The following is a 20,697-nucleotide window of genomic DNA, read 5'->3' on the forward strand; positions in this document are numbered from 1 at the left end:
CCTTACTGTCCTGGACGTGTACCCTGAACACATATTCCTGGGACTCACCTGACCAGGCCAGGGAGGCAGGCAGCACTCCTAACTCCCTGGACATCCACGGTGACTGTTCTAGAAGTAAGTGTAGCTATCTGATTAAATGCCATGCATTGGGGCCGGCGCTGTGGCACAGTAGGTAAAGCCACTGCCTGCAGTGCTGGCATCCCATATGGGTGCTGGTTTGAGTCCTGGCTGTTCTACTTCCTATCCAGCTCTCTGCTATGGCCTATGAAAACAAATCCGTGGGCCCCTGCACCCGTATGGAAGACCTGGAAGAAGCTCCTGGCTCCTGGCTTTGGATTGATGCAGTTCTGGCCGTTGCAGCCAATTGGGGAGTGAACCAGCAGATGGAAGACCTCTGTTACTCTGCCTTTCAGATAAAATAAATAAATCTTAAAAAAAAAAATGCCATGCATTCTCATTTTTGTAGTGAGATCATGGAAGAAATGATTTTTCTCATCAAAAACACTGTGATGTATTTTGATTTCTTCTAGCCTCAGATCACCTACCAGTCCTATCATGAAACTACTGCGGGGTGTGTGTATGTTGCAGAGTCTGACCACAGGCCAACCGACAGACATACCGGTCGGGCCTATTCAGGCTGGGAGCAATGACATCAAAAAGATGAAACCTCCACTGACATATGGCTCCAATTTTCCTAGTCACTTTCACTTCTTTCTATTATCTGACTTGTGTCCATAAAAAGCCATTGCTTCCATTCTGACTATATGCAGTTTCAACTTATGCTTCTGAGTGACTTTTTACAAAACTAAAACGGGATTGGTGCAGCAAGCGTGCTGTCCAGAGTGTGAGACACTGTCCCAGGAGAGCATCATAGGCATGCGTGCAACACAAGGCTCACTGCTTCTCCAGGGATAGGACAGATGTGTGTGGGACCAAGGGAGCCAACCTGATGGCCTTGGAAGCATTGATGATCTCTTTGATGCGAGGCACGCCCAGGGTGATGTTCATGGAGGCCACGCCTGCAAAGTGGAAAGTCTTCAGGGTCATCTGGGTGCCTGGCTCCCCAATACTCTGGGCGCACAATGCACCCACTGCAGACCCCGGCTCCATCTGTGCTCTGGAGGGAAAAGGCAACACGACAAAGATGAAATCATCAGGTTCCTGGTGACCCCTCTTAACAGAAAATAAGCAGACGCCACCAGGGTCAGGATGGAATTGGCAATGGGCTAGGCTGCATTTGAGATGGAGTAAGAGCCTTGCATTGATCAGCAATAGGCGCAGATGGGGGAACTGGAAGATCAAAGCAGATGACTGTGCAGCTGAATTCTGCGTGGCTACTCGTGGTCAGCATGTGACGAACGGGCTGGACATCTGTGGCCTGGAAAAGACCCGAGGTCTCCTGCCCAGTGGCACAGAAGGCAGAGTACTGGCACCTGCCGCACGTGTCAGGAATTTCTTCTGGGGACATTTCTATGCGGTTAATTCCATATATTTTACAGCATCTGGTCAAGCAATGCACTGGAGTCCTTAGATCTGAGGTGACAGAATCTGCTCTAGTACTGGCAGTTACTAAGTTGTGCTGGCACAGGATTCTTTACCCCTGGGGAAACAGGGGAGGTGGGAGACCCATGCGATGCCCAGCAGTCCAGAAAGTAGCCCCCCACCTCATGTACTTGTCCCGACAGGTCTCCAGAAACTTTTCTATTTGGGTGGGGGTGATCCGGTCCAGCTGGTACAGCACACGGGGCTGGAAGAACAATGCCAAGTGCAGAGTTAGGGCTGGCAGCGCCTGCAAACACCTTGGTGTCCTGACACAACTGGGAAGGCTCTTACCTCTGTCGTGCCGTTATCATTGATGCCGTATTTATCTCTGGTTTTCTTGATCCTCTCAGAAACCCCCTTAATGAATTTTTTTATTTCCTGAAAGATTACACAGCAAACATCAGTTGTGCTTCTTAGTGATTCAGGTAACACTGCTAACCATGATACTTACGGTAACATTCAGGTAACATGGCTAGCTATGATAGTTATGGTAACATTCAGGTAACACGGCTAACTATGAAAGTTATGGTAACATTCATTTAACGTGGCCAACTATGATAGTTGTGGTAACATTCATTATCTATTAAACTTCAGGAATACATGATGAGTTTCTCAAAGTTGTGCAGCAGTTGAATAGACATAGGCATACTGCTCTATTGCACCTTGCAGACAACTGAGCTTTTAACAAACTGAAGGTTCCGGCAGCCTTGTGGTGACGAAGTCTGTGTGATTTTTCCACCAGCAGGGGCTTACTTGTCTCAGTCACACCTGACTCATTTCTGCGTCCTGTCGACGTGTTCATTAAATCTGCTGTGGTGCTCTGTGATCAGTGACCTTTGATGCCTCTGTGTTTTGCGTTCCACAAACCACACCCAGGGATGTTGGATGTGTCCTGACTGCACCACCAGCTGTTCCTCCATCTCTCTCCATCTCCTCATGGCCCCGATTCTTCAATACTGAAACCTGGCCATGTAATAACCCTGTAAGTGTTCACGTGAAAGGAAGAGCTGCACATCTCAGTTTTAGCAGAAGCTGGAAATGATCAAGCTCAGTGAGGCAGGCACATCCGAGGAGACAGGGCAGAAGTTAGGCCTCTTGTGCCAAACAGCTGAGCTGTGGATGTAGAGCAAAAGTTCTTGAAGGAACCGAAATGTGCTACTGCAGTGAACACACATGTAAGAAAACGAAACCACGAAGCCATGGCATTCCCTATAGCCAAAGCCTAATGCAGAGCAAGACTCGACCTCTCTGCGGGTCTGTGATGGTCGACAGGGGTGAGGAAGCGGCAGGAGAAAACTCCTGAGTCTGGCAGGGATCGGTCCATGAGGTTCCAGGAAAGGCACCATCTAGGCAACATCCAAGTGCAGCAAAGGCTGAGGTGAGGCGGCAGCCGCTGCAAGGGACCCAGAAGCTCCAGTGAGGGCAACTGAGGGTGGCAGGGAACGTGGCCTCAGCCTAGAAGACGATGCCATCCAGGACTTTCACAGCCAGAAGTCAACACCTGGCTTCAAAGCTCCAAAGAGAAGCCTAACGCAGCTGGTGACTTTGTTGAAGCCACTGCCCACATCCCATTCTGAAGATCCTAGGACCCTTAAGAATCTACCTTGCCGGTGCTTAATAAATGAAACAAGGCCTGGATGACAGCACCTGTCTACAACATGCTTTAATGTGTATCTTAAGGCCCACTCTTGAGATCTACTAGTCAAAAAGATTCTTTTCAAAATACTACTGCCGCCTGGGCTCCTGGTCACCCAAGAGCTCACATGGAGAATCCTGACACAGGTTCTCAGTGTGTGTGCTAAGGATCAAGAAGTAGCTGTGACTTCCAAGTCTCATGATTTAAAAAATACATTTTGTGGGGCTGGTATTGTGGCACAGCCAGTAAAGCCAGCACTTGCAATGCTGACATCCCATTCGGGTGCCAGTTTGAGTCCTGGCTACCCCACTTCCAATCCAGCTCCCTGCTAATGGCCTGGGAAAAGCAGCGGAAGATGGCCCCAGTGCTTAGGCCCCTGCCATCCATGTGGGAGACCTGGAAGAAGCTCCTGGCTTTGGCTTGGCCCAGCCCTGACCACTGTGGCCATCTAGGAAGTGAATTAGCAGATGGAAGCTCTAACTCTGACTTCCAAATAAATAAATAAATAAATCTTGAAAACAAAATGCATCCTGTAGGGCTATAGCTGCCATAGTCAGTGATTCTGCTGATGCATCTGAGCAAAGTAAATTGAAAACTTTATAAAAAGGATTCACAACTCTAGATGCCATTAAGAACACTTCTGATTCTTGTGAGGTCAAAATATCAGTATTATCAGGAGTTTGGATTTCAACTCTTACGGATAACTTTGAAGGGCTAAAGACTTCAGTGAAGGAAGAAATTGAAAATGTGGTGTAAATATCAAGAAAACTAGAATGAGCAGTGGGTCCTAGGGGGTAAGCATTGTGGCACACTGGGTCAAGCTTGCCCATCTCCCATACTGAAGTGCCTCTGTAGGATTTAGCTTCCTGCTTATGCACCTAGAAAGCACTCAGGAGCCACCAAATGGTGGCCCAAGTACTTGGATTCCTCCCACCCACACAGCTTACGTGCAGCTCCTGGTTTCAGCCTGGCCTGGACCTGCCTGCTGTGGGCATTTGGGAAGTGATTCAGTGTTCAATGATCTCTCTCTGTTGCTCTGCTTTTCAAATGAAAAATTAAAAGCAAACAAAATCAATGGGGGTGGGGGGAGGCTGAAGAAGTGACTGAATTGCTAAAATACAATAAACCTTTCAGAGATGAGGCGTTGTTTCTGACGCATGAGCAGACAAAGTGGTTTCTAGAGATGGCTCCTGCTCGTGGTGAAGAGGCTGTGTTTCTAGAGATGGCAGCAGGAGGTCTGGAATTCTGCATACACTTGGCGGGTAAAGCAGCAGAGGATGGGCTCCTGTTCTGAGAAGGTCCTACGGGAGGTGAGGGGCTAGCAAAGTGCACTGCCCGCTACAGAAGGGGAGTGCCAGTTTGGGTGGTGCACTTCATTGCTGCTCATTTTAAGAAACTGCCACAGCCACCCCAGCCTTCAGCAACCACCAAAACTGAGCCACAACCATGCACCAGCAAAAAGATTATGGCTCACTGAAGGCTCAGATGATCGTCAGCAATTTTTAGCATTTGTTTTTTTTTTTTAAGACTTTTTTTTTTTTAATTTGAAAGGGCCACAGAGAGGTCTTCCATCTGTTGGTTCACTCCCCAAATGGCCTCAATGGCCAGAGCTGAGCTGATCAGAAGCCAAGAGCCAGGAGCTTCTTCCGGGTCTTTCACATGGATGAGGGAACCAAGGACTTGGGTCATCCTCTGCTGCTTTCCCAGGCACATTAGCAGGGAGCTGGGTAAGAAGTAGAGCAGCAGGGACTTGAACTAGTGTCCATATGGGATACTGGCGCTGCAGGCCAGGGCTTTAACCTGCTGCATCACAGCGCCAGCCCCAGCATTTAAGTGTTTTAGAATTGAGGTACGTATGTTGGTTCTTTAGACATGACACTGCTCCACATTTAACAGATCATAGTAGAGTGTAAGCCTACTTCCGTATGTACTAGGAAACCAAAATACACGAGTGCCTACCTTTATTGCAACCTATGCTTCACTGCAGTGCTGGGACTGCTCCTGTAGTGAGTACAGGTAGTTGCACCTGTAGCAAAGGTTACCATGGATCTGGGCTCCATTACAAAGTGGCATCCCGTCCACAATCTCCTGGTGCAAGTGCTTCTAAGGCCCATCCCCTACTCTGCCGTGACACTGCCACCTGGGGAGCTTACATGCTGCTAGGGAATACTCTTTTGCTCTCCCAGCACCACATGGCCTAAATTCTTACAGCCCTGAACAGGTCTAAGCATACATTTACACTTTCATTTCTACACTGATTAATTCTTGAGGGCTTCTCCTAAAGCTATGATGATCAAACTAAGTGCCATCAGCCAAACCACAGCTTTGTACATCGTGCTGTGAGCTGATCTTCATTTCCAAGAAAGCTCTGCAAACCCCAACTTCTCTCTGCATCACGACCCACCCCCAGCCCTGAGCCTCATGCTCCCTTCCCACACACAGTTAGAACTTTGTAGGCATTCCTGGCCGTCGCCCTCACAGCCACTGCGGCTGTCTGTGCTGTTTCAGAACAGGGAAGACAACAACATGGAGCAAGGAAGAAGACAGAAGGTGTGTGATGGTAGGGATGGGGCTGACAGGCCAGGCTGAGAGATGACAGACCTGAGTTTTCTGGTGACCACCCAGAGGGGAAGACCTGTGGCTTCATGATCTGCTGCCTGCCAGCCAACCAACCTGGCACACTGCCTCTCCTAGAACTGGGGTCGCAGAGCCTTCTCTTGGGGAGGGCTCCCAGGAGCAATGCACTAGCTGCTCACGCGGCAAACACCAAGCACCCAGGACTGGCTCTGTGAGCACTCCTGGGGCAGACTGCAGCACACGCTGTACAGGAGCACCGGTCTTCAGCGGCCCTGGGAGCTGGCAATCTGGTGCTCTGCTTTGACCCAGGCATGTGTGTTAGATATGAGAAGGAGCGGACGGACTGCTTCTCTCCAGCTCCTTCCCAGAAATGGGATTTCCCTCAATGACTGTGGGAAAACCACGCACGCAGTGAGCTTGAATGGACTGTGGCCCGCTGTAGGTGTCCGGCTGCTATGTGGCTGGCTAAGGACAGAGGCATACATAGAGGTGGACGTGTGGGCTGGCACAAGGTCAGACTGTTCCAGAGTCTCATGAAGCCTTGCTGCTCAATCCCAGGGTGGCCTGCACCTGCTCAATCCCGCCTGCACGCCCCCAGAGAGCAGGCTAGCGCACCCTGCCCGGAGCCTACTCGCTTTCTCGGCTGAAAACGTGTAAGCTGGAAACAAATGTTTTAAAATGTACCGACCCAGAAGCTTACTTTTGCAAAAATCAAATCCTGCAGGGAACTCAGAGAGTTTAACACTTCCTAGTCCTATTCAATCTTAAATTTGCAAAAATAAACCTCTTAAGTTCCCACAGACTACCCAGCAATTTCTAGTTCCTGCCTTTTCTGAAAGCACAACACTAGAACTTTACATTCTTCGGTTTAAATAGCCTTAGCACCACACAGTCCACAGCCACCTGCTCTCCCCAGCCCTTGGGATAGTCTGGCATCAGCCTTGTCACCTGGAGGACACTGAGAAGCTGGTGGGGTTTAGGGGTGGCCGAGGTGATAGTGCCTCTCCATAGTCTTCTCTCTCAAGTTTCTGTGGAATTCAGTCTCTCTCCCAGGAGCCTAGTTGCTACACAGGCTACCAGGGCGGCGGGGGGGCGTCTATCACCCCTCAACTGTCCTTTCCCATGACCACAGTTTCCTTACGACTACCCACTCTGACCAACTCTTCTTCCCAAAGGGAAAGCAGACATACATGAATGATCACCCTGCAGCTCAGCAATGACCCTACACAGAAAGGACTTTTATTTAACAAAGGACTTTTAATTTGTAAGAAATTGAACATCTTAAAAGGCTCTTTTTAAAGACAAACTCGGGGTTGGTGTGTGGCACAGTGGGTTAAGCTGCCTCCAACACTAGCATCCCATACGGATGCTGGTTTGAGTCCTGGCAGCTCTACTTTTGATCCAGCTCCCTGCTAATGCACCTGGGAAAGCAGCAGATGGCCCAAGTGCTTGGGACCCTACTGCCCAGTAGGAGACTGGATGGAGTTCCAGGCTCCTGACTTCAGCCTGACCTGGCCAGAGCTGTTATGGACATTTGGGGAATGAACCTGTGCACGGAAAAGCTCTCTCTGTAATGTCTTTCAAATAAATAAAGTTTCTTAACAATTTTAAAAATAAGGAAAAGCCCTTCAGACTCATTCACTAGAAATCTGAGACCACCATTTCAGACAGGGGCAGTCACCACAAACCACAAGGGGAAAGCAGCTGGAGCGGGCAGTGGCACAACTGTTTCGGCACGGCTCTGCCTCCCGGAGGGGCTGTTCAAAGGCATTTCCACCTGGTGCACCGAAGTCTTCCTCCGTGTCATTCAGGGCAGAGTGTCCTCCCCCAGCTACTCATCTGGCTGTGGCCGGGTCTTTACAGAAAGTTCCCGAGAGCCCCCTTGGCCCCGATGTTGCTACTCCATCACTGGGTGCTCTGGGCTGCTTGGGCTGCCATACAGGGGACACAGCAGCAGACAGAAGGGCAAGCAGCCTCAGGAGGCATGGACTCTGCACACACCTAACCTGCTCCTCAGCTGAGCACTGGAAATGAACACACGTTCAGTGGCTTTGCCTAGCGGAGTGCTTTCCTTACAAGAGGGTTACGGGCAGACGCTCTGGAAGTTAGGGTAAAAACCAGTGCTCCCCTGGTGGAACGGAAAACAGAAACAAACAGAACTCGGATCAAACAGCCCATGCACACTAGAGGGAACTCACACCACGGCAATCAGCAGGCAATTAATTACATGAGTAACCAGCCATTAGATTGTCACACACACTCCACAGAGTGCGAGCAGGGGCATCGGCCTTGGGCAGGGGCCAGGCTCTGAGCCACTCAAGAGTGGGCTTTGTTGCTTCAGCTCTGGGGCGGGCTAGGGCTGAAGAACATCTCACAGCTCAGACAAAGCTGTTCTGGCCAGTGGATCTCAGACCCTCCCGGCAAATCTGAGCTCATCAGAGTGTGAGCATCTTGGGGGCTAGGGCACATCTGGTCGTCTTCGTGATCTCGGCATCTGCAGTGTGCATGATGTACGGTGAAGGCTGAACCAGTGCACACCGGACAAACAAATACAGCCAGTCAAGGGGTCACGTGCCACACTGCGTCAAAGGCAAGAAACAAGAGAAGCCAGGCTTGGAGCGCCGGCAAACCGCTGGGCTGCTGCCAGAGCTCGCCCCGCTCCACTCAGCACTCACGGCATTCTAAACACATTACCTCGTTGTACTTCCCATAACCTGTCTCAGTGAAGGTCTTTGAGGATAAACAGAAAAATAAATATGTGAACGTAAGCTTGCAGAAAAACCAAACTGCAGTTCTAACTTGTTTGTTCAAAAACAGGAAGTAAAGCAAACCTCTTGGGAGAAAACAATAAAGGCGCTCAGCCTCACCACGCCCTTGGTTTGAAAACTTTCAAGCCCAGAAGAGTGCTCTCTATTCTACACCTCCGCATGCAAACGGAAGGAGCGAAGAATCTCCTTGAGCAAGCCAGTCTATTTACGCTCAGCAGGCTCTAGCGAGTAATCCAAGGGAGACACATTCTTCCCTGGCCTGCTGAGCGCGTGCTGCGTGTGAGCCGCCAGCCAGGACGGCAAGGGAGCCAGTTACGCACCCCTGCGTTCCTCACTTTCCCTCCAGCCGTGCCTGCAAGCTCGAGGAAGCTGCTGGAGCACGTCAGCATGATTGACAAACAGAAACCAAGTCAGTCACAACAACAAAACCCCAACAGGACACCAGGCAGCGGCTCCCTGGAAGAACAAGGAGGCTGACCCAATGGATTTCCGATTCCTCATACAGTAAGAGAAGGAGCTCCTGCGGCTGCTCCTGCTACTGTGAGCAAGCACTGGGATGCAGAATGACTGAGAAGAGTTGGTCCACAGGTAGGAATGCAGGTGAGAGGGACAGGGCTCCAAAAAAAAAAGGTCAGTTTTTTAACTAAAGTATTTTGCTTCTAATAAGGTGCTGCCTGTGTGTCAGACATACATTAAGAAGAGATGTGCGATACATTCTACCTGTTGTCTGGTGAGAGTCTGACCAGGCCATTTTAAACTTTTTTTAACAGAGCAACGAGCCCTTGTTAAAAAGAAGCAAAGCAGGCCGGCGCCGCGGCTCACTAGGCTAATCCTGCGCCTAGCGGCGCCGGCACACCGGGTTCTAGTCCCGGTTGGGGCGCCGGATTCTGTCCCGGTTGCCCTTCCTCCAGGCCAGCTCTCTGCTGTGGCCCGGGAGTGCAGTGGAGGATGGCCCAGGTGCTTGGGCCCTGCACCCCATGGGAGACCAGGAAAAGCACCTGGCTCCTGGCTCCTGCCATCGGATCAGCGCGGTGCGCCGGCCGCAGCGCGCCGGCCACGGCGGCCATTGGAGGGTGAACCAACGGCAAAGGAAGACCTTTCTCTCTGTCTCTCTCTCTCACTGTCCACTCTGCCTGTCAAAAAAAAAAAAAAAAAAAAAAAAAAAGCAAAGCAGACACAGACAGAGCCGGCAGGCGGTGCCCGGCAGCCGTGTCCCGTGACTGACACGGGCCGGTGCAGCTCACCTGCAGGAAGCTGTCCTGGCAGCACAGGAACTCGTTCTTCTTCATGATGGCCTCGCTCGTCAGGATCAACTCGTTCTTGCTGAGCGCAGGCTCGTTCTGGCACGGGAAGACTGCCTCGAGTATTAAAAGGAAGTCATGTTATCTGGAGTGGGGGCAGACGGAGAAGGGGGTGCTACTAGGTACCAGCGGTAAACGACCTTACCCAGAGTGCGTTTCAGTAATCGGCGATTTTGCCTTCAGAACAGTGGTGACCAGACCCTGACAATGCACCCCACCACGGACTTCCAGGCTCTTCAGGAGGTCTCCACTACTCCCAACCCTCACAGCACCCCAAATGTGCATCTCCACAGTTGTTTAAAACAGCCCAAACATTTCAAGGGTGAAAATAATCTCTCTCTCAAGCTCATGGGATTTCCCTCATACATTAAAATTTCAATTAATGGTTATTCCTATTTATTTGAAAGGCAGAGCAAGAGAGAAACAGAGAGATCTCCCATCCACTGATTTGCTCCCCAAATGCCACGAAAGCTGGGGCTGGGCCAGGTGGAAGCCAGGAGCCTAGAATTCCACCTGGGTCATCCACATGGGTGGCAAGGACCCAAGTAACTGAGCCATCATCTGCTGCCTCCCAGGAAGCACGTTAGCAGGAAGCTGGATCGGAGGTGGAACAGACGGGACTTGAACCAGGCACTACAATATGGGATGTGGGTGCCCCAAGTGAGGGCTTAACACAGTGTGCTACAACACTTGTTTCTTCGATTTTCATTTATTTGAGAGACAAGAGTTTTCATGTCCATGAGTTCACTCCCCCAGAAGCTTGCAATGCCCTGCACTGGGCCAGGCTGAAGGTGGGAGCCCAGAACTCAACCCAGGTCCCCTTTGTGGGTGGCAGGAATCCAACTACCTGAGCCATCAGCACTGCCTCCCAGGATCTGCAATGGCAGGAAGATGGAGTAAGCAGCCAGAACCAGAAACCAAGCCCAGGTACTTCACTGTAGGATGCAAACATCTTTCCAATATCTTAATGGCTGCACATTATTCTGTTGTAAGGATGGATCACTGCGTGTCTGACCTGCCCTTCTGATGGTTTGCCTCTCTTGTTAACAACTTGGAAAATATATCCTAGGAACATCTGGTCCATTTCTGTAGGGCAGGGGTGGGGAACCTTTTTTCTGCCAGGGACCATTTGTGTATTTATAACATTATCTGCATGACTGCTACAGGGGTTAGCATTGTGGCACAAAGGGTTAAGCCACTGCCTGAAATTCCCCTATCCTGTATGAGTGCCACTTCAAGTCCCAGAGGCTCCAATTCTGATCCAGTTCCCTGTTAATATGCCTGGGAAAGCAGCAGAAGATGGCCCAAGTGCTTGGGTCTCTGGCACCTAGATGGGGACCCAGATGGAGTTTCAGGCTCCTGGCTTTGGCCTGGCCTAGCCCTGGCTGTTGCAGCCACTTAAGGAGTCAACCAGTGCATGGAAGAGCTTTCTCTCTGAAACTGCCTTTCAAATAAATATTTTTTTTTAATTGACTTGCTATACATTTATTGAATTTCAAGTCCCACCTGTGGTTGCCTTGGTAGGGCCAGAACAGATGGTTTCCTGGGCCTGAACGTCGCCCGTGGGCTGGACACCCTCCTCCCCACCAGGGCCAACTCTTCTTAAGTGGAACTGTTGGGTCAAAGGGCATATATATTTAAATTCAGAAGCACTCCTGTCCCAGATATACTGCTAAATCTTACTCTGATGTTGTCCAGGACCCTTTTAAACTCCAAAGGTTCATCTTTTCCCTCCATGGCTGCAGGGTCTAAGCCGTCTCCCCCGTAAATGAACTGGATGATATCGCCGGTAGAGCTTCGGACCGTCAGATCATACTGGGAGCATAGGTCTTCAAGAGACTTCACAAGCCTTCTCTAAAGGAAGGGAGGAGAAAGCTCAGCTGCTTCGAGAAGACCAGTCACATGTGCAGAGGATGAGATTTGCGATTCTAAGCTTCAAGGTCACACGCACTTTAATCACATAAAAATATTTCATTTGAAATCCCTTGAAAAGAGTCCCCTCACCCCAAGAACAGAAAGACCAAGCATGCCTCACCAGCCTGTGCAGTGGGATTTAGAACATGCTCCAACCTCTGGCGCATGCGTGGTTTTTAGAACACATGCAATTTAAACCCCATCACCCACAAGGACTCTGCAAACAAAAACTGTTTTCCTAGGCTGTTCTGCCTTCCCTTTCTTTCTCCCCAAGGTATAAATTAATGCAAGAGCTTTGCATTTCCAAACACAGCTTGAGCCAGGACCCCTGTAGAGTTCAGTATGAATTACAGCAGATCAGGTGGGGGCCCTCTTCTGGGTTAGTGGGAAGGAGGGAACAGGGACTGCTCTGTGTCTGACCCAGCAGGCAGCAGCCAGCCCTCGGATCTGCTGCTCAGGGCACCTTGCACCAGCACAGTGCCCCAGCCAGTAATGTCGTGGCGGCTTGGTGGATTAAAGACAGAGGAAATCTTCCTCCAGGCAATTTAAAAAAACAAAAATCCCTCATGCCAAAACTAATTTGTTCTAGGTTAACACACTGCTCTGGGAAAGTCACACTGTCTACTTCAAAAAGGTACAGACGAAAAACAAAGTCAAAACACATCACGGCAAGAGCAGTAAAAGCATTTCACAGCATGTCACGCTTCTGACAAAAGCAGCGCGCTCCAGAACTGAAGGGCAATTTCCCATCGAGACATGATGAAACGCATCCGATACCAACGCACGAGGCACAGAAGGGGCTGTGGGAGCAGGAGCCCGCCGACGGCTCCATTCCCTGGCCCTCGCTCGCATCTCTGCTGCACTCATCCCCGTTTCCCAGGGTGCATGACGGGGAGAGGACACACGGCCACAGCAGGCTCCTGGCCCAGCAACCTGGCGTCGTAAGCAGTTTAAAGTATTTTTTTCACAGTTTTTTTTTTTTTTTTTTCCCAACAAATAGTAAAGTTATGGAGGACGGAGTAGAAAGACCATTGTCGGGGCTGGTGCTGTGGCACAGTGGGTAAAGCTGCCACCTGCAGTGCCAGCATCCCTATGGGCACCAGTTCAATCCCAGCTGCTCCACTTCCAATCCAGCTCTCTACTATGGCCTAGGAAAGCAGTAGAGATGGCCCAAGCCCTTGGGCTCCTGTTCCCACGTGGGAAGACCCGGAGGAAGCTCTAAGCTTCGGATCTGCGCAGCTACAACCGCTGAGGCCATCTGAGGAGTGAACCAGCGGATGGAATACCTCTCTCTCCATCTCCCTCTGCCTCTCCCTTTCTCTCTAACTCTTTCAAATAAATAAGTAAATTAAAAAAAATCATTGGAGATTGAAAAGAAATCCCACAGTGTGGTCTGTGAGTACAATAAGGTCACACTTGCAGTCCTCTGCCACTAGGGGTAGATGTGGGAAGTGTGAAAGGCAAAGTGCAGCCCTGTACCAGGGAGCAAACCATGCTGGAGTCACACTCATGGCTGATAGAGCTTTGCTCTGTGTCCCAGCCCTCTGATGGGCGCTGGCCTAGGTTCGTGGAGCCGGTGAGCATGATAGAGTAACGAGTAACATACACAGCCACAAAGTGGGAGGCAGGATCCCCTCGGTTACCACCCCCACTGTATGTGCTGGAAGATACGGGCTCAGTGAGGTTCCACGACATGCAGTCCACGGTCTCCTCCAGGGGAGCTTTGCAATGTGTGGCTTGGGCTCGGCCTCGACAAGGCCAGGTACGCAGCATGATTTGGAACATATCACCTCCCCCTGGTCATTACTTCCATGGCATCTGTTTCTAAGTTTTTCCCTTTAAATACCAAGATAGGTAAATTATAGCTCACGCACAAAACATGCACACACTCAACAGTAAAATCTGGTAGAGCCCTGTCTTGCTCGCTCGCCAACGGCCCTCATTTCTTCTCATTACCTGCATATATCCCGTTTCTGCTGTCTTCACGGCTGTGTCGACTAGACCTTCCCGACCAGCCATTGTGTGGAAGAAAAACTCAGTGGGAGTTAAACCGGAATAAAAGCTATTAGCCACAAAGCCCTTGGCAGCTGGGAGCTACAGAGAAGTGGAAAAAAAAGAAAAAAAAAATCAAACAGAAAGAGTTCAAGGTCCATAATTCTAAAACTCATTCAAACCAGAGAAAGCCCCACCTCTGGACTTTAAATACCTGGCCCACGTACACTCACAAAGCAGCAGCAGGCTATATATGCCTTTTGCAGGAGAAATAACCTGGACAATCCTTCCCAGACACGAGGTGAGCTCCAAGCCAGAGCTGGCGCTGGTGCCAAGGGTGGACAGCTGGCTCAGGAGAGGGAAAAGCCAACTTTGGGCTGCATTGTCTAAGGCAGCAGCTGAGCAACCAAGGACCTCAGGAGACAATCTGTCCATTTCCTAGGGAACGACTCACCTCAAGACATCCCTCCCAGGGGCCAGGCTTGCCCACCCTCAGATTTTGAGCTGCAGTGCTAAGGGTCACAGGGCTCATGGTGGGGCAGTGATGGCTGCACACCTCTGAATGTAGTCACTGAACTCCATATTTTATAAACAGTGAATATTATGATATTAAGTACATCTCACTAAGATGGTGAAAACACACATACAAAACAGCACATGAAATGGCCAATGGCCTTTGATCTACACAAGTCTGTCTTCCCTAGAGGACAACTTATGAACAAGCCTTCAAGGGTCTTACCTTTGAGTGTTTTTCAAAGTGAGGCAAGGACCTGTTTTCAAAGCCATCTGGCACTCGGGAGCCGCTGATGGCTTGCTGCCCCACACAGGCGATCATCTGTGATATGTTAATGAAGGAACCTGGGGAAACAGGTCAGCAACACAACATTCACGTATCGAAACAGCACTAACTGAAGTACAAGCAGCAGGGAGGGATACAACAGGCACAGGACGCAGCACAGGCTTATTCTCAACAAGCTGAGTCCAGGGATAGAGAAAGACAGCACCAGGATGAAGACAGGGTGGAGCCGTCAGTAACGGCACAGCTGAGCGAGGACTCTGCGGCACGTCTGAGCTGCAGGAAAGGCTGGGGAAGAGCCAGGTGAGCATTCAAGGCAACAGCAGTGACTGCACTGGAGGACACAGTAATCTGCACACCAAGAGGGTTGGGGGAGTTCCGAAGTGGATAGAAGAGCAGAAGCAAAGGCAGAAACTGGAAAGCCTGGGGTATGTGCCAGGAACAGGAAGTAGGAAACAAAACTAAAGAGACTAGATTTCATTCCATTAAAAAATGTACAGAAGAAGCAGCACAGAGACTACATGTGAATGCAGTTCCATGAAACCCAACGCTTTAAGGGCCTGGGTAACTGAAATTAAAGAGTTTTGTTACAACACTAAGTATATTATTCAAAAAGTCTTGGATTTCACTTCATAAACATTTATTTAAACTGTTTTTGAGACAGAAATGGGGGGGAGAGCACTACTGTGTAGGCACAGTAGTTGGGATGCTGCTTGGGATACCCACAACCCATACTGGAGTGACTGGGCTTGAGGCCAGGCTGTTTCCGATTCCAGCTTCCCACTAATGCACACCCTGGCAGGCAGTAGGTGATGGCCCAAGAACCTGGGTCCCTGCACTCACATGGGAGACCTGGACTGAGTTCCCTGCTCATGTATTTAGCCTGGCCCGGTCCCAGCTGTTGCAGACATTTGGGGAGGGAACCAGCAGATGGGAGCTCTATGTCCCTGTCCTTCTCTGCCTTTCAAATAAATAAAAATGAAAGAGAAAAGGTAAATAAGAAGTAAAGTGCCTGTCTGAAGTTGTGACTGTCACATTTTCTGAACCAAACCAGCTGGCCTGCGTGCAGCACACACTGCCAGCAGGCAAGGCGCACACCTTTGGAACCACAGAGAGCCATGGTGAGGGGGCTGTTGCTCTTGTCCAGCTCCCGGAGGCAGGCACTGCCGGCGTGGTCACGGATCACAGACAGCTCCTTCAGGATCAGAGCCTGGTGGAAGAAAAGGTGATCGGTGGTGGGTGGTCCTCCCACGCTCTGCAGATGACAGATCTTCCATCCGACATTTACAGACATCTCAAAATTGGAAGCAAGTTGTCTGATTTCCCATCAGTGAAGGCTGCAGAGCATTCGAGGACCACCATGATCAGCTGTACAGCTGCATCCTCCAAAGGTTCTACCATCAATGTGTAACAAACACCTGAAAATTCCTTTAAATGGTCTACAACGTAGAATGCACTAGCTCTGTTTACAGTACTGTATGCAGCAATGTATGTGCATATATACAGCTACGTGTACACACACCCCCATCCCTGTGTAAATAAATATAAGACAACATGGAGAGGCCGGCGCTGGGGTGTAGTGGGCACAGCCGCCGCCTGAAATGCCAGCATCCCATAAGGGCGCTGATTCAAGTTTTGGCTGCTCCATTTCCAATCTAGCTCCCTGCTAATGTGCCTGGGAAAGCAGTGGAAGATGGCCCAAGTCTTTGGGCCCCTGCATCCATGTGGGAGACCCAAAGAGGCTCCAGGCTCCTAGCTTCGGAATGGCACAGCTCGGGCCGTTGTGGCCATCTGAGGAATGAGCCAGCAGATGGTCAACCTCTCTCTGCCTCTGCCTCTTTGTAACTCTGCCTTTCAAATAAATACATAAATCTTTAAAAACACAACATAGACAATATGGAGTACGTAACAGAGAACTGCCTGTGCTACCTGTAACTTGTCTCCCTTTTCTGGTTAAGTACACATGTGGATTGCCACAAGCTGAGCAGTGATGAGGCGACTCTTCTGGAACATCCTGGCCCATGTGTTTGTCCACAGAATGTCACTCTTCAACTCACAACACGAGACATTCCATCCGTCAGTCACAGGCTCTTCAAACCCCGGCCCTGCCAGGGCCTCAGGCTATTTGCTAGGTAGGTATGAGTGAGAAACATCTATTTCTCTCTCCTTAGGACATGGTGAGATCAATAACTGAGTTAACAGTGAAAACCTCACACAATCCTGACCCTTCCCTGCTTCAAACATCGATTTCATCACAAAACTTCTTCATGCATTAAAGAGCTTTCTTTCATACTTCGGGGAGTTACCACTCAGAGTACAGGCTGTGGGGGACACACAAAAGAGCCAGGCAAAACCTTGGTGAGTTCCTACTGCTGATGTGGCTGCCTGAGACCTGGAGACTCTCGGCAGCTGGTGGTGGTACCCACGCTGACGCACGCGGGTCGAGCTCAGTTAAGTGGGTTTCCAGTGTGAGGGAGCAGTGGTTGGGTATGTGAGTATCTGACATGAATTCCCCCTCTTCTCTAGCCAAGCAAAGCGCATCTATTCCAAGACTGTGGTACCAATTTCTATTTGAAGGATGCTAAAAATGGGAAGGGCAGGAGCATTAGCAGCGTTACACGAGGGGCCTGGGTGTGACGTCGGCACAAGAGCAGCCCCACGTGGCAGATGAGCGGATGGAACAGGAGAGCTGGGAAGGGACTACAGCGTCTAGCCAGAGGCCCTGCCCTCAGTGACCAGCCGAGAACACACACGACCCAGGGCAGAGCTGCGAGCAACACCGCTGCCTTTTCTTCGCTCTCCTTTGCCACCTGCTCTTTGCGGTTATGGTACAACCCAGTGGGCACCCTTTCAGTCACTCACCTCCAGGGTCTCCTCGGCTGTGCAGCCAGGCTGCTGCTGCAGCTTGCCGGTGTTCAGGGCTTCGATGTACTCATCACATTTCTTGTAGCCAGCATTCAACAACTCATACTTGGCCTTCAGCAGTCCCTGGCCAGGTGTGACGTCACCAATCCCAATGGAGAAGCCGCGGTTTGCTATTTAAGAGTAGGCAGGTAGCACAAGAGGAGAGCGCCACATATGTTAACTCAATAAACATATCAGATATGATTAATGATGCGGTCTTCAAAGAATTCATGGAAATTGTGTATAATAAAAAAAAATGCAGGGGCCAGCATTGTGGCGTAGCGGGTAAAGCCACCGCCTGCAGTGTAGACATCTCATATGGGAGCTGGTTCAAAACTTGGCTGTTCCACTTCAGATCCAGCTCTCTGTTATGGCCTGGGAAAGCAGTAGAAGATGGCCCAAGTGCTTGGGCCCCTGCACCCGTGTGTGGGACCTGGAGGAAGCTCCTGGCTCCTGGCTCTGGATCAGTCCAGCTCTGGCGGTTGCGACCATTTGGGGAGCGAACCAGCAGACAGAAGACATTCTCTCTCTCTCTTTCTCTGCCTCTCCTTCTCTCTGTGTATAATTCTGACTTTCAAATAAATAAAATAAATCTTTAAAATATTTTCTGCACCAAAATAAACTCATCTTTCAATTGCTTTTTTTTTTTTTTAATTAAAGATTTATTTATTTGAAAGGCAGAGAGCCACAGAGAAGCAGAGGCAAAGAGACAGAGAAAGATCTTCCATCCGCTGATTCACTCCCCAAATGGCTGCAATGGCTGGAGCTGGGCTCATCCAAAGCGAGGAGCTTCTTCCTGGTCTCCATGAGAGTGCAGGGGCCCAAGGAACTGGGCCATCCTCTTCTGCTTCCCAGGCCATGGCAGAGCTGGATCAGAAGCAGAGCAGCCAGGATTCAACCAGCACCCACATGGGATGCCAGCACTGCAGGTGGCAGCTTTACCTGCTATGTCACAGCGCGGGCCCTCAATTTTGTTTTCCATAAACTCTCTGAAGCACTCTCATAAACCTACTATAATGCATACTAAATAGCAGCGTCCCTCATCTGATGAGATGTGTTTAAGACCCCCAGTGGATGCTGTAACCATGGATAGCACCCAATACCTATGATAGGTTTAATTGATAATTTAGGGACAATACAAGATTACACCCACCATACAGCAGTGACACAAGGATGCTAGGACACTTACACAGGTAGACAGGAGCCAGCCTGGCCAGCCGAGACATCGCATCAGCAGCTTCATTCTGTCCCCAGTCTCGCAGCAAGATGTAGAAAATGTTGTTCTTGGATCCAGAACCCAAAGTGCCTTTGTCCATGCTCCCACTCATCAATTCACTGTTTTGGATGGTGACATCTGGAGGACAGCAACAATTACTGTTTAGACAGACATATATCCCTTTGCCACATTCTAAAATGAACTTGAGGCAGCTGAGAAACAGAAAAACATCTTTAAAGATTTATTTTCTTATTTGAAAGCAAGGGTTACAGAGACAGAGAGAGAGAGAGATTTTCCATCCACTGTCCACTTTTAAAATGGCAGCAATGGCTAGGAGTGGGCCAAGCTGAAGCAAGGAGCTTGGAGCCTCATCTGGGTCGCTCACATGGATGGCAGGGGCCCAAGAACTTGGGCCCTCTTTCACTTTTTCCCAGGCACATCAGCAGGGAGCTGGCTCTGAAGTGGAGCAGCCGGGACTTAAGCTGGAGCCCACACGGAAGACCAGCCTCGCAGGCAGAGGCTCAACCTGCTATGCCAAGATGCTGGCCCCCAGAAATTCTCCTCAAGAGCTTTCTTAATTGAGGGAACAAAGATAAACTGAAGAGAGCAGGTGAGCCTCAGTTAATTATAGTTCTAATCCTGAAAACTACTTGACCTCCACCCTCTCATCTGGGACTGTGGATGACAATGTCAAGCACTTGTCATTCTTACGTCATACTTACAGGTATTTGGAGTATCAGATGAAATTTGGTAAGTGCTTTGTAAGAATGTAAAGCCATTTGCTATTTACCTAAGATACTCAAAAGCAGTGGCACCCCATTAAAAGCCTCTAAGAAAACCGAATAGTGGCAGTTGTTTGGAACAGCTGCTAAGATGCTGCCTGGATGCTCACATGTCTTAACTGGAGTGTTGGGTTCAACTTCTGGTTCCACTTCCTGTTCTAGCTTTCCACTAATGTGCACCCCAGGAGACAACAAATGATGGCTCAAGTACTTTGGTCCCAGCCACCCACATGGGAGTTCTGGACTGAGTTCTGACTTTTGGTTTCAACTGGCCCAGCCTTGGCTGTTGCAGGCAGCTGATGAATGAATCAGAAGATGGAAGATCTGTCTCTCATTTTTTTCTGCCTTTCAAATAAATAAGAAAAATAAATACTTAAAAATGAAATTCATATCTAGAAAAATAACCTAAAAGAATCTCATATATCCTAAATAGGAACCTAAAATACACAAATGCATTTTATTTTCTAAAAATATTTATTTTTATTTACTTGAAAGGTAAAATGGCAGAGAGACAGAACTTCTTTTACCCACCAGTTCATTCCCCAGTGCCTGCAGCAGCCGAGGCTAAGCCAGGAGCCAGGAACTCCATTCGACCCTACCATTTTGGGGGGGCAGAGACATAAGTGCTTGAGCCATTACTTGCTGTCTTCCAAAGTGTGCATTAGCAGGAAGCTGGATCCAAGGCAGAGGCTTGGGACTTGATCCCAGGCACTTTGGTACAGGAGGCGGGTGTCCCAGGCAGCAGCTTAACCTAATGTGTCACAATGCCCAGCCTTGAACAGTGAATTTGCAAAGAAATAAACCTGAGGAGATGAGTGTCCTTTAAAACATTAACTCATCATTGGGAGACAGTAGAAAGCCTGACCTTCAGTTCTTCAGTACAGAATCCTGCAGGTCCATTCTAGTCTCCAAGCCGGCCGGCCAAGTCCGTGTTAGGGCAGTGCCGCCCAGAGTGGCCTGCTGGGAATGCTGGCTTGTGGTGTGGTGGGTGCTCGGCAGCGTGCACGCTGAGTACATCAGAGTGCTCTGCTGGACACCACGGTGCTGAGGACCACCCTGGGGTTGCCCTGGCTCGGGCTGGCTCAGCTGACTTACACTGAAATACTCTCCCTGATATTCTAGTCATCAAAACCCTGCAGACCAGCTGAGACAGGCAAATACACTCTAAGACCACAGACACATTTCTTGACACAAAAAATAAATGATACCCTTAAGTAATGAGACCCTGTTCAGGGGAAAAAAATAAAAATAACAAAAAGGAAAAATAAA

At 49.7% G+C, this 20,697-nt stretch overlaps 1 protein-coding gene across 2 annotated transcripts in view; it reads right to left on the reverse strand.

Moving 5' to 3' along the window:
* The window catches only part of POLR3A (RNA polymerase III subunit A), a 49,854-nt gene that overhangs the window by 7,462 nt on the left and 21,695 nt on the right, over positions 1–20,697 (reverse strand). Inside the window, exons 15-25 of one of the 2 annotated variants that reach the window (XM_008269916.4) lie at positions 18,620–18,784; positions 17,389–17,561; positions 15,625–15,736; positions 14,470–14,588; positions 13,695–13,832; positions 11,508–11,678; positions 9,768–9,881; positions 8,450–8,485; positions 1,834–1,920; positions 1,665–1,747; positions 947–1,117 (exon numbers count right to left, since the gene is read on the reverse strand). In XM_008269916.4, the coding sequence (XP_008268138.1) occupies positions 947–1,117; positions 1,665–1,747; positions 1,834–1,920; positions 8,450–8,485; positions 9,768–9,881; positions 11,508–11,678; positions 13,695–13,832; positions 14,470–14,588; positions 15,625–15,736; positions 17,389–17,561; positions 18,620–18,784 (1,369 nt within the window). The remainder of the gene's footprint in view (positions 1–946; positions 1,118–1,664; positions 1,748–1,833; positions 1,921–8,449; positions 8,486–9,767; positions 9,882–11,507; positions 11,679–13,694; positions 13,833–14,469; positions 14,589–15,624; positions 15,737–17,388; positions 17,562–18,619; positions 18,785–20,697) is intronic. The other variant, XM_002718399.5, reaches the window with a different exon arrangement.

This window comes from Oryctolagus cuniculus, chromosome 15 (genome assembly GCF_964237555.1).
Source record: "Oryctolagus cuniculus chromosome 15, mOryCun1.1, whole genome shotgun sequence".
Classification (NCBI taxonomy): Eukaryota; Metazoa; Chordata; class Mammalia; order Lagomorpha; family Leporidae; genus Oryctolagus; species Oryctolagus cuniculus.